This window comes from Scomber japonicus, chromosome 10, assembly GCF_027409825.1.
Source record: "Scomber japonicus isolate fScoJap1 chromosome 10, fScoJap1.pri, whole genome shotgun sequence".
In the NCBI taxonomy this organism is placed as follows: Eukaryota; Metazoa; Chordata; class Actinopteri; order Scombriformes; family Scombridae; genus Scomber; species Scomber japonicus.
The window spans coordinates 32,670,168-32,683,645 of NC_070587.1; the positions used below are offsets into that span (position 1 = coordinate 32,670,168).

Sequence of the window (13,478 nt, forward strand, 5' to 3'; positions counted from 1 at the left end):
AGATATATCTTCAATTGAATTGCTTTTAAATTAAGTCTACTTTATTTTTTTAAACTATATATTTTTTCCATTTTTTGTTTTATTTTCTTATTGATTTTACTTGTTTAATCTTTTTTTTCCACCTAGTTTATTTACTATCTAACTTTTTTTCTTATTCTCTTTTATTTTTATTTCTTTTTTTATTTTATTTACATTTTCTGAACATTTTTATCACTTATTTTCTCTTGTGTGTATTGGTCTGTTTTTTCTTTTAAATTTGTTCTCTCATCATTATTATTCCTTTTCTTGGATTTTAAATACCTCAAACTGTACTACATTAAAGTACAAGTACCTCAAACTGTACTACAGTAAAGTAAAAGTACCTCAAACTGTACTACAGCAAAGTACAAGTACCTCAAACTGTACTACAGTGAAGTACTAGTACCTCAAACTGTACTACAGTAAAGTAAAAGTACCTCAAACTGTACAAGAATAAAGTACTAGTACCTCAAACTAAACTACAGTAAAGTAAAAGTACCTCAAACTGTACTACAGCAAAGTACTAGTACCTCAAACTGTACTACAGTGAAGTACTAGTACCTCCAAATGTACTACAGTAAAGTAAAAGTACCTCAAACTGTACTAGAATAAAGTACTAGTACCTCAAACTGTACTAGAATAAAGTACTAGTACCTCAAACTAAACTACAGTAAAGTACAAGTACCTCAAACCGTACTAGAGTAAAGTACAAGTACCTCAAACTGTACTTCAGTAAAGTAAAAGTACCTCAAACTGTACTGCAGTAAAGTACAAGTACCTCAAACCGTACTAGAGTAAAGTACAAGTACCTCAAACTGTACTGCAGTAAAGTAAAAGTACCTCAAACTGTACTGCAGTAAAGTACAAGTACCTCAAACTGTACTACAGTAAAGTACAAGTACCTCAAACTGTGCTACAGTAAAGTAAAAGTACCTCAAACTGTACTGCAGTAAAGTACAAGTACCTCAAACTTTACTACAGTAAAGTACTAGTACCTCGAACTGTGCTACAGTAAAGTAAAAGTACCTCAAACTGTACTGCAGTAAAGTACAAGTACCTCAAACTTTACTACAGTAAAGTACAAGTACCTCTAACTGTATTACAGTATAGTACAAGTACCTCAAACTGTACTAGAGTAAAGTAAAAGTACCTCAAACTGTACTAGAATAAAGTAAAAGTACCTCAAACTGTACTACATTAAAGTAAAAGTACCTCAAACTGTACTAGAATAAAGTAAAAGTACCTCAAACTGTACTTCAGTAAAGTAAAAGTACCTCAAACTGTACTAGAGTAAAGTACAAGTACCTCAAACCGTACTAGAGTAAAGTACAAGTACCTCAAACTGTACTTCAGTAAAGTAAAAGTACCTCAAACTGCACTAGAGTAAAGTACAAGTACCTCAAACTGTACTTCAGTAAAGTACAAGTACCTCAAACTGTACTACAGTAAAGTACAAGTACCTCAAACTGAATTGCAGTAAAGTACAAGCACCTAAAACTGTACTACAGTAAAGTAAAAGTACCTCAAACTGTACTTCAGTAAAGCACAAGTACCTCGAACTGTACTACAGTAAAGTACAAGTACCTCAAACTGTACTTCAGTAAAGTACAAGTACCTCAAACTGTACTACAGTAAAGTAAAAGAACCTCAAACTGTACTACAGTAAAATACTAGTACCTCTTACTGTACTAGAATAAAGTAAAAGTACCTCAAACTGTACTAGAGTGAAGTACTAGTACCTCAAACTGTACTACAGTAAAGTAAAAGTACCTCAAACTGTACTACAGTAAAGTAAAAGTACTTCAAACAGTACTACAGTAAAGTACTAGTACCTCAAACTATACTACAGTAAAGTAAAAGTACCTCAAACTGTACTTCAGTAAAGTACAAGTACCTCAAACTGTACTACAGTAAAGTAAAAGTACCTCAAACTGTACTACAGTAAAATACAAGTAACTCTAACTGTACTAGAATAAAGTAAAAGTACCTCAAACTGTACTAGAGCGAAGTACTAGTACCTCAAACTGTACTAGAGCGAAGTACTAGTACCTCAAACTGTACTACAGTAAAGTAAAAGTACTTCAAACATAAAAATTACAAACAAACAAACGTTTTGGGGAAAAGTCATTTTTATTAAAAGTCATATACAAAAGGAATATTTCATGTTAAGTTGCTATAAAACGTTCATATATTTACATCATATCATACAGATCAACACTGTCTCAATGTGTGTGTGTGTGTGTGTGTGTGTGTGTGTGTATGTGAATCCAAAATATACACACACACACACACACACACACACACGTATCAAACTGCTTTTTAAAAACATTTACAGCAACAGTTATGACCAGATGTGGCGCACGGGACTCAACATCTGGAGCTGCACATCATCTTCATATATATTTATATATAAAAGACACCTGTGTAAAATTTGGGTGCATAGCTTTTAGAGTACAATACTTCTGAGGACTCACTCAGTTTTTTATTTCAGAGACCAGAAATTAAAAAAAAAAAGAAAAGAAAAAGGAAACACTCGCACAGAGAGAGAAAAATATACTAATTGGAGCTTTTAATTTAATAATTTGTGCTCTTATTTTATCATATTCTTTTAATGCATTAACTCAGCTGGAAGTTTGAAATATAAATGGTAACAACAGTAAAGTACTAGTACCTCAAACTGTACTACAGTAAAGTACAAGTACCTCAAACTGTACTACAGTAAAGTACTAGTACCTCAAACTGTACTACAGTAAAGTACAAGTACCTCAAACTGTACTACAGTAAAGTAAAAGTACCTCAAACTGTACTACATTAAAGTAAAAGTACCACAAATTGTACTACAGTAAGGTAAAAGAAATATAAATGGTAACAACAGTAAAGTACTAGTACCTCAAATTGTACTACAGTAAAGTATAAATACCTCAAAATGTACTAGAGTAAAGTATAAATACTTCAAACTGTACTACAGTAAAGTATAAATACTTCAAACTGTACTACAGTAAAGTACAAGTTTAATTTACTTATATAAACCCCCCAAAAAAGAGGAAGATCTCTGCAGGAGCATTAAAGTTAAATTCAGAGAACACAAATTATTAAATTCAGATAATTAAGTAGTTATTTTTTTCTCCTTGGCTCCTCCTGGCCTCCGTAAAATTGTTACAAAAACCTAGAAAATATCTTTTGGGATACATTTCAGGGCTTTAACTACAAATATTCTGACTTTAGGATCAAAATACTCAAATATTAAACATATTTCTGCTCTATAAGTTTAATTTAATTCAAAAATCCTCAAAAATGTCGATGATGTGTCCATTTGTTTTTATTGGCTGAAGATTGGGTCACGCACTTATCCTCTAATAATTAAAAAAAAAAAGAAGAAGAAAGAAGAAAGAAAGAAGAGTCGGTTTTAAATCAAATATTTCAAAATAAAGTCCGGTTTGTACTCTTTTCGCTCTGTATATTTATATAAAACTACATTCATAAGGCGGCGTGACGACGACACAACGTAGCTGAGAGGTAGGAACGAACCGCTCCGCACGCTAAAACAAAACACTGCTTCACATTTACTCTAAAAATAATAATAATAAAATAAAATAAAATAAATCACAATTTGGCTGGTTGAGACAAAAAGGTGGAGAGAAAAGTTTGTGTTCTGGTTTAAAAAACAAAAACAAATCAGCCGTCTTAGATCAGAGAGTCAAACTGATAATGGCAGGATCATAAAAAAGAGGGGAGGAAGGAGGGAAGGAAGGATGGAAGGTAGGAAGAGAAGGAAGGAAGGAAGGACAGATACAAGGAAGGAAGAAAGGAAGGAAGGAAAGAAGGAAGGGAGGGAGGAAGGAAGGAAGGAAGGAAGGAAGGAAGGAAGAATATGAACAGTATGTAAAGGTTAATTAACTTCTTCACTTGATGAGCTGAGTTGGACTTGTCTTAATTTTCACCACTTTTATTTTGAAATCATCGACTGAATGAAACCAAAAAAAGGTGAAAAATGTCAATATTTTAGACCCCAAAACGACTTTATTAAAAGCCTTATTTTATCCGACCGACAGTCGAAACCTTAAATATATTGTTAACTATCACGTAAGACGACGGGGAAAAAAAGCAGCTAATTCTCACATTATGAGAACCTTAAAGAATCAACAACAACAACAACAACGTAGCATTAATGAATAATTGACTGTCGATCGTCGTTTTCAGGCAGTTTAACTCGTTAACTCTAATCTTAGACGAGCTGCTTCTTCTGTCCGACCACTTAAAAAAACAAAAAAAAAAAAACAAAAAAAAACCAACGTAACAAACCGCAAGTGGAAAAAAGAGCGTCTGGGTAAATACAAGGGAGTATAAAAATAATCTCTCATCTGAAAACTATCAAAGCTTATTTTACATGTTTTGTTTTGTTTTTCTTTTGGGGGGGGTCTTTTATTCTCTATTTTTATTTAAAGTGTATTTATTGGCAAAAAACAGACTCATCGGCCCCGTCTGAGGACTCTGATTCATCCACTAGTGCAACAGGAAGGTCACAAAATAAAAGAAGAAGAGAAGGAAAAAGAAACTTCGTCCTTGAGGAGGATTTCTTTTATTTTGGAGAGATTTTTGTGTTTTGTAGGTTTTTGGGTCGAAGGTTGGAGATTAAAAAACACACTTTTAAAAAGGAGAATTTCTCTTTTAAAAAAAAAGTCTCCTAAAATATCAAGGCCTTCATTTTATTGTGAAATAAACCTCAGTAATTCTTCACCAGTCACTCAGAAGAACCATGAAATACTTTAAACGGAAATATTCCTCCATAAAAAACATTTGTTGACCCTGAAGTCGACTTTTTTTCTTTTCACCCACACTTAAAAACAGAACACATCACATATAATACACCGCTTTAATAAAAAGGAAATAAAACTAAAATAAATTAAGTTTTGTTGGTGTGTTTTCTGTGTAAAGCTGGTACATAAAAATTACTTCTCTCCTCCTCTTTGTGGTGTGTGCTTTGTTATTTCTGCTTCTTGAATGAACTCGAGTGGAAAGTGCTGCTGCTGCATTCACGTCTCAGGAACACAAACAACAAGCTGTTTTTAATTAATAAGAAAACTAACACCTGCTTTTCATTAATAAGATGTATTTTTTATTATTTTATTAAAATCTGATGGTAGTTTATGGCTGAAGCTCTCCTGTAAAGCATGTTTTCATTCTTCTCTTGCAATCGTAGTTTCAAAATAAAAGTAGATGCCTCAGTATTTAAAAAGAAATTAAATGTCTATTTTCTTAATGTGTTTTTTTTATAATTTAGTGTAACTTCATTAATATCATTGTTAATGTTTAAATGTATTATAATCAAACTTCACTGATGAAACATGACTTTTTATTTAATTTGATGGCTGAAGCTCTTCTGTGTAGCATGTTGTAGTTTCAAAATAAAAGTAGACACCTCTGTATTTTTAAAGAAATTAAAGGTCTATCCTCTTTATAATCACTCAGCTCCTGTTTTTATGTTTCAGAGCCGACGTGAACGCAGCTTCAGCCTCTCCACTCTGTGTGTGTGTAGGTGTGTATAGGTGTGTGTATGCAGGTGTATGTATGTGCGTAGATGTGTGTTTATGTGTGTGTGTGTGTGCGTGTGTGCAGCGCCCCCTAGTGGTGTTGTGTATATGTGTATATGTATATGTGTGTGTGTGTGTGTGTGCAGCTCCCCCTAGTGGTGTTGTGTACATGTATGTATATGTGTGTATATGTGCTCCCCCTAGTGGTGGTGTGTATAAGTGTGTGTGTGTGTACTGCATAAGTGTGTATAGGTGTGTATACGTGTGTGTGTGTATATTTGTATATGTGTGTGTGTGCAGCTCCCCCTAGTGGTGCTGTGGCAGCGGTTCTTGGCTCCTCTGTATAAAAGCCACCGCCTCTCTGTAGCTGAGCGCCAGCTGCGGCCGGTCGTACATCTCGCTCAGCGTCTGGAACTTCGGCCCCCACTGCGACAGCCTGTCATAACCGAACCCCCCTTCATCATCCTCCTCCTCCTCTTCCTCCTCCTCCTCTTCATCGTTTCGGCGGCGAGCGACCGACCCCAGCGAGCTCAAGCTTCCTGCCGCCGACCCCGATCCCTCCACGCACCACACATGATAAGCGTCCAGCGGGAAAGCCTCGCTGTCGTTGTCCGCCTCCCAGATGATGCGAGAAACGTAGTTTTTAAAGTCAACGTGGGAGCGAGACATCGACCCTGGCGTCGCTGCGGCGATGGCGGCGGCAGCTGCATCCCCGTATCCTCCTACATCACTCACCTCCATGTCTCTACTGAGCTGAGGGGCGTAGTTGGAGTAGGTTGCATCAGCGGAGTAGTTGTTGTTGGCGTTGGCGTGCTGATGCTGATGCTGATGATGATGATGATGAGGGATGCTGAGGTAAGGAGCGCCGGAGCTGCAGGAGGAGCCGGACGGGTGCACCTCCTCCTGGGAGCCAGGGGAGGACTTGATGAGCGGAGCGGTGGTGCAGGACGAGGACTGAGACAGACTGGAGCAGAGAGGACGCTTCAGCTCGGTGATGTCATAGCCGTTCTGAGAGGAAGGAGACAAACACAGAGATGATGTTTATATGTGTCCATGTGGTTTAGTTTAAATTTAAAAGTTAAAATGTGAAAATAAACGTATGAATAACTTCACACATTCTTTTTTTGTGGACTCAGCATCAAATTTCTGCTTTTAATCCATTTAGAGAGAATATATTAGAGGATTATGGTAAAAATGTCTAAGTGGTGTAACCATAAAAACTTTGTACCAAATAATTAAACTTGCTTAAAAACAGTAAATAGTCAATAACGTGTGTGTGTGTGTGTGTGTGTACCTGGTCCTGTGTGTGTGTGCCTGGTCCTGTGTGTGTGTGTGTGTGTGTGTGTGTCTCTGTGTGTGTCTCTGTGTGTGTGTGTACCTGGTCCTGTGTGTGTGTGTGTGTGTGTACCTGGTCCTGTGTGTGTCTCTGTGTGTGTGTGTACCTGGTCCTGTGTGTGTGTGCCTGGTCCTGTGTGTGTGTGTGTGTGTCTCTGTATGTACCTGGTCCTGCTCTCCTCCTCCCTCCTCGTTGTAGTTGAGGATATTCTCTCTGATATCCTCCCAGCTCTCGTGCTCAGCAGGAATGTGATAAACTCCTCGCTTCCTGAACTTGTTACGGCTTCCTTTCTGGTTCCACACCGTCACCGCCACCAGCACGGCTACACACACACACACACACACACACACACACACACACACACACACACAAGACAGTGTAAATATGCATCTTTAGGTGTTTGTGGCAGATTTCATTTCCTTCCTGTGTGTTTGCAGCAGCAGCAGCAGCTTGTTAAAGCTGCTCAATAAATCACAACATTTATTTATTTATTTATACATTAATTAAAATTAAATAAATTCACATAAAAACTAAGCGAGCGGGATTATCAGCCTATAACAGCCTTCACTCTCAGACTCCAACATGTTTTTCATCTTCTGGGGAAAAGTAAGTAAATGAAGTCTTAAGGTCCGTCCACACTAAGAACTATAACTATAAATATATGTTATTCTACAGTATATATAACAGTATTTATCAGACATCTCAAGTACAGAGCAGTGATTGTTGTTTTGATATCTTTATATAAGTGAAGCTTCTCTGCGTCACTGATGCTGCTGCTGTCTGGTGATTTATGATCGATACTAATGGAAAAACTTATTGATCCGTTCTGTCACACAAGTTCAGGACAAAAGGTCTTTAGAGGAGACGGTTGATTTTACAGCGTGTGTGTGTGTGTGTGTGTGTGTGTGTATTTATATAAGTCTCTGTGTGTCTGAGTTTGGACCAAATTAATTAGTCTGATAGATGTGTGAGACTTCAGTTACAGTTTTAACCTTAAATGTTTTCCTCTCTGGCTTCAAAGATAAACTTTTTTTATTTGTTAAGGACTTTAACGCAAAGTGAAGTTTTCTTCTACTTTATTTTATGTTATTTTATTATCAATATTATTATCCTCAGTTTTATCTTCTTATTCGGTTTTATTTGTCTGTTTCTTTTCTGTCTTTTTAATCTCTTTTCTTTTTTAAACCAAGTTTTTAGTCCAGCTTTTATTACACTTTATCTCTTTTGTTTCATTTTTTACTTTAATGTTATCTTTTTAATCCATTTTATCCAGGCGGGGAGTTCTGGTCCTCTGAAATGAGGCCAACGCAGAAGTAACTTAGAACTGCATTCTATCAAAAGGCCACCAGGGGGCGACCGTCTCAATACAAGTCAATGGAGAATTCACCAACTTCTCACTTGATTTCTAACCTCAGTAAACGTTTTCAAAATGTGTTTATGGTCTCAATCGCTAGTTTAAAGCCTTCTTCAATGCAGTATGATGTTCATTTGGGACATTTTGGCCTCCCTGATTTTATATTTGACGATAAAGCAGGGTATGCATTAGGGCGTGGCTACGTCCTGATTGACAGGTTAATTGACCAATGTCCTCGAGATCCAGTCGTCGCAACCATAGCAACCTCCCCGCTCCGCCCATGGCTCCGCCTCATGCCCATATAAGTAGAATCCGTGTTTTTATTTTTCCCAGCATGCACCTGAAATTTTCAAGATGGCGCTGCCCAGATTCGAAACTATTGGCTTTCCGAGCAGCAGTCCACAAACCAATGGGTGACATCACGGATGTTACGTCCATTTCTTTTATACAGTCTGTGATTATTATCCAGTTTTTCCCCCTCTAACTTTTAATAAACTTTTCTCTTATTCTCTGTTATTTTTATTCATTCATTTATCTCTTTTATTTATAATTATCTAATTTGTTTACATGTGTATCATTCTTATTTTCTCTCTTGTGCATTGGTCTCAATTTTTTCTTTTTTCTTTTTAATTTTTTTAATTGTTTTTATTCCTTTTTTCTTTATTTCGTCACTAGTTCTGTCTTATTATCAGCTCGTTAATCAACTTTATCTCTTTTGTTTGATTTTTTAATCTATTTTAACCCAGTTTTTTCCCCTCTAACTTTTAATAAACACTTTCTTTTATTCACTCTTATGTTCATTGACCCTCCTGTTGTCCTTGAGTCAAGGAAGGAAGGGAGGGAGGAAGGAGGGAGGGAAGGAAAAAGGAAGGAAAGGAGGGAGGAAGGAGGGAGGGAGGAAGGAAGGAGAGAAGGAAGAAGGAAGGAAAGAAGGGAGGAAGGAGGGAGGAAGGAAGGAAGGAGGAAGGATGGAGGGAGGAAGGAAGGAAGAAGGATGGATGGAGGAAGGAAGGAAGGAAGAAGGAAGGAAAGGAGGAAGGAAGGAGTGAAGGAAGGAAAGGAGGGAGGGAGGGAGGGAGGAAAGGAGGGAGGAAAGAAAGAGAGAAGGAGGTAAGGAAAGAAGGAAGGGAGGAAATAAGGAACAGTCAAAAGAGACAGGGTCAATTTGACCCGGGAGGACGACACAAAGGTTAATTCATTTTTCTAATTTATTTGTATTTATTGAAAACATTTTTTACATTGTCTTATTTTCTCTCATGAACATTGTTCTCAATTTTTATTTTTAATTGTTTTGTTGTTTTTATTCCTTTTCTTTATATTATCAGCTCGTCAATCAACAGTGAAGCACTTTGAACAACATTAACCTGCATGTATAAATAAAGTTTAATTGAATGTTTAATTACCAAAGAAGACGAGCAGACACATGCTGATGGCCAGGATGGAGCTCGGGCTGAGAGCGGCCAGCCGGTGACCTTTGACCTGCCCCAGCTCACAGCGTTGACCTCTGAACCCCTCCTGGCAGCGGCAGCGGTAGCTTTCAGCTGACAGCGCCTGGCACACGCCGCCGTTACGGCAGGAAGACGAACCGCACGGAGATGGCATGCAGCGCTGCTCACCTGCATCATCTGTTACTGTCACCTGACCACCGGGACACCTGCAGAGGGTTCAGACTGTTATTAGATTACATGTTTACTAATTATACTGATTATATACATGTAAGCACGTATTCATTCCTTCCTTCCTTCTGTCCTTCCTTCCTTCTGTCTTTGCTTCCTTCCTTCCTCCCTGCCTCCTTCCTTCCCTACATCTGTCCTTCCTTCCTTCCTTCCTTCCTTCCTTCCTTCCTCCTTTCCTTTCCTTCCTTCCTTCTGTCCTTCCTTCCTTCCATCTGTCCTTCCTTCCTTCCCTCTATCTGTCCTTCCTTCCTTCCTTCCTTCCTTCCTTCCTTCCTTCCCTCCATCTGTCCTTCCTTCCTTCCTTCCTTCCTTCCATCTGTCCTTCCTTCCTTCCCTCTATCTGTCCTTCCTTCCTTCCTTCCTTCCCTCTATCTGTCCTTCCTTCCTTCCGTCCTCCCTCACTTCTGTCCTTCCTTCCTTCCTCCCTGCCTTCCTTCCTTCCTTTCTTCCTTTCCTCCTTCCTAATATAAAAGCATGGCTCTCTCTGGGTTTATCATGGGTTAAACTGTGTTCTCTGTGTGTGTGTGTGTGTGTGTGTGTGTGTGTGTGTGTGTGTGTGTGTGTCTGTGTGTCTATGTGTGTGTGTGTGTGTGTGTGTGTGTGTGTGTGTGTGTGTGTGTGTGTGTGTGTGTGTGTCTGTGTGTCTATGTGTGTGTGTATCCGTCCTCCACCTGCACTGGTGTTTCCTCCACAGGTCGATGCAGCGCAGCGGGCTTCTGCAGGGTTGGGCTCCGCAGGCGTCACTGGAGCACCCTGAGGTGACGCTGCGCCTCTCTAGCACTGTCACTAAGTCCCGGCTCTGTCCGTCCAGAGGGAGGACCTGGCCGTTAAAACGAACGTCCCTCAGGCAGCCTGCAGGAGGGACCAGGTCAGTTTAGTTTAGTTAAACAAAACTTAAAGACAAATGCAAGATATTATGCACTTTATGTATTTATCAATGGATGTGAGCAATATTTGTGGTGTTTCTATGTAACTGTGTGCAGCACTCGAGTCCAAGACACATTTCCCTAATATATCATATCATATATCATATCATTTGATTTGATTTGATTTAATGTCCCTGAAGGGCAATTTGGTTGCAACAGAAGTCACAACACACATATCTCACATGCCAACAACACAATGAATCAGCAGCATAATCAACAGTATAAATAATATAAATAAATAAATAAATACATAGTCCAGTGTAACAAGCTCACCTACAGCTTGTGTAAAAACCTAATATCATGTATTATATTCTAAACTCATTGATAATAGAGAAAATGATCAGCCGAGTAACCGATAATTGAAATAATTGTGATTTGCAGCCCTAAAAACAGTCATAATTAATGTATATGCAGGTAAAATAAGAAACAACGACAGTTATCATCACTATATGTGCATTAATCATTGATAAAGAATAAGTAAATATTAAATAAAAGGATCATAGATGTGAAACCAGGACTGGGACTTCTAATGTTTGTGTTTATTATTTTCTACTTTTCCTCAAATTTGAATTAAAAGCTCAAAGATGAAAGAAACGTGAACCTTTCAACCTTTCAGCTCTTATCACTGATGATAACCTTTTCACACCAAAGCACTTAGCCTAACCCAGCTTCGTTCACTATCTTCATTCATTGCTTCCTTCCTTCCTTCCTTCCTGCTATCCTTCCTTCCTTCCATTTGTCCTTCCTTCCTTCCTTCCTTCTGTACTTCCTTCCCTCCATCTGTCCTTCCTTCCTTCTGTCCTTCCATCCTTCCTTCCTTTCTCCATTTATCTTTCCTTCCTTCCTTCCTTTCTCCATTTGTCTTTCCTTCCTTCCTTCCATCTGTCCTTCCGTCCTTCCTTCTGTCCTTCCTTCCTTCTTTCCTTCCTTCCTTCCCTCCATCTGTCCTTCCTGCCTTCCCCCCATCTGTCCTTCCTTCCTTCCCTCCATCTGTCTTTCCTTCCTTCCTTCCATCTGTCCTTCTTTCCTTCCCTCCATCTGTCTTTCCTTCCTTCCTTCCTTCCTTCCCTCCATCTGTCCTTCCTTCCTTCCTTCCTTCCTTCCCTCCATCTGTCCTTCCTTCCTTCCTTCCAGATTACTTACACTGGTTATACATGACAGCAAGCCTCATGTTCTTGTGTCTAAAGATAAAAGCTTCAACTCTAAAATAGTTACAGGTTTTGTATTTACATGACATTTCTTTAAAGGTATAGTAACACCGAACTGAGGCTCTGACCCTGGAAGTCTGTCTTGTCTCCAGCATCGGCTCCGTTCCCGACCATCACGCTGGCCGGATGAACCACCATCTCCCTGCGGTTCCCTAGCCGAGCCTCGGCCTCCCGCGACCCCCCGCCTCTCTCCAGCCGTAGGGTGAACAGGTTGTCATGGCGACTGAGGCTGACCATGACCCACTGGCCGACGTCGACCCGCTGCCCGGCGAGCCGCAGAGTGTGAGCTCCGTCGCCGAGGTTGGAACGGACGGAGAGGAGACCGTCTGAGATCTGCAGCAGAAGATCAACATTAAGAAATGATTCCTAAATACATTACTGATTACTAGTTACTCTGTTTAACATGTAATAGATTACTGATTACTAGTTACTCTGTTTAACATGTAATAGATTACTGATTACTAGTTACTCTGTTTAACATGTAATAGATTACTGATTACTAGTTACTATGTTTAACATGTAATAGATTACTGATTACTAGTTACTCTGTTTAACATGTAATAGATTACTGATTACTAGTTACTATGTTTAACATGTAATAGATTACTGATTACTAGTTACTGTTTGTAATGTAATAGATTACTGATTACTAGTTACTCTGTTTATAATGTAATAGATTACTGATTACTAGTTACTCTGTTTAACATGTAATAGATTACTGATTACTAGTTACTATGTTTAACATGTAATAGATTACTGATTACTAGTTACTCTGTTTATAATGTAATAGATTACTGATTACTAGTTACTGTTTGTAATGTAATAGATTACTGATTACTAGTTACTCTGTTTATAATGTAATAGATTACTGATTACTAGTTACTCTGTTTAACATGTAATAGATTACTGATTACTAGTTACTATGTTTAACATGTAATAGATTACTGATTACTAGTTACTATGTTTAACATGTAATAGATTACTGATTACTAGTTACTCTGTTTATAATGTAATAGATTACTGATTACTAGTTACTCTGTTTAAAATGTAATAAGTAATGTAACTATTTCAATGACTTCATCAAAGTAACGTAACTTATTACATTTGATGACTTTTCTCATTTCTAACCAATGTTTTCATCTGTTAGGATAAATGTTCCCTCCATCTGTCCTTCCTTCCTTCCTTCCTTCCTACCTTCCTTCCATCTGTCCTCCCTTCCTTCCTTCCTTCCTTCCTACCTTCCTTCCTTCCTTCCATCTGTCCTCCCTTCCTTCCTTCCTTCCTACCTTCCTTCCTTCCTACCTTCCTTCTGTCCTTCCTACCTTCCTTCATTCATTCATTCCTTCCTTCCTACCTTCCTTCCTTCCTTCCTTCCATCTGTCCTCCCTTCCTTCCTTCATTCATTCATTCCTTCCTTCCTTCCTCCTTT

The 13,478-nt window shown here is 38.4% G+C and overlaps 1 protein-coding gene across 1 annotated transcript in view; it reads right to left on the minus strand.

The window, feature by feature from the left end:
- Positions 1-5,855: 5,855 nt before the first annotated feature.
- si:dkey-22o22.2 (neural-cadherin) overlaps positions 5,856-13,478 on the minus strand; it is a 162,939-nt gene continuing 155,316 nt past the window's right edge. Inside the window, 5 exon segments of the mRNA XM_053327682.1 lie at positions 5,856-6,557; positions 7,050-7,207; positions 9,643-9,893; positions 10,587-10,767; positions 12,118-12,382. Of these exon segments, the coding sequence (XP_053183657.1) occupies positions 5,856-6,557; positions 7,050-7,207; positions 9,643-9,893; positions 10,587-10,767; positions 12,118-12,382 (1,557 nt within the window).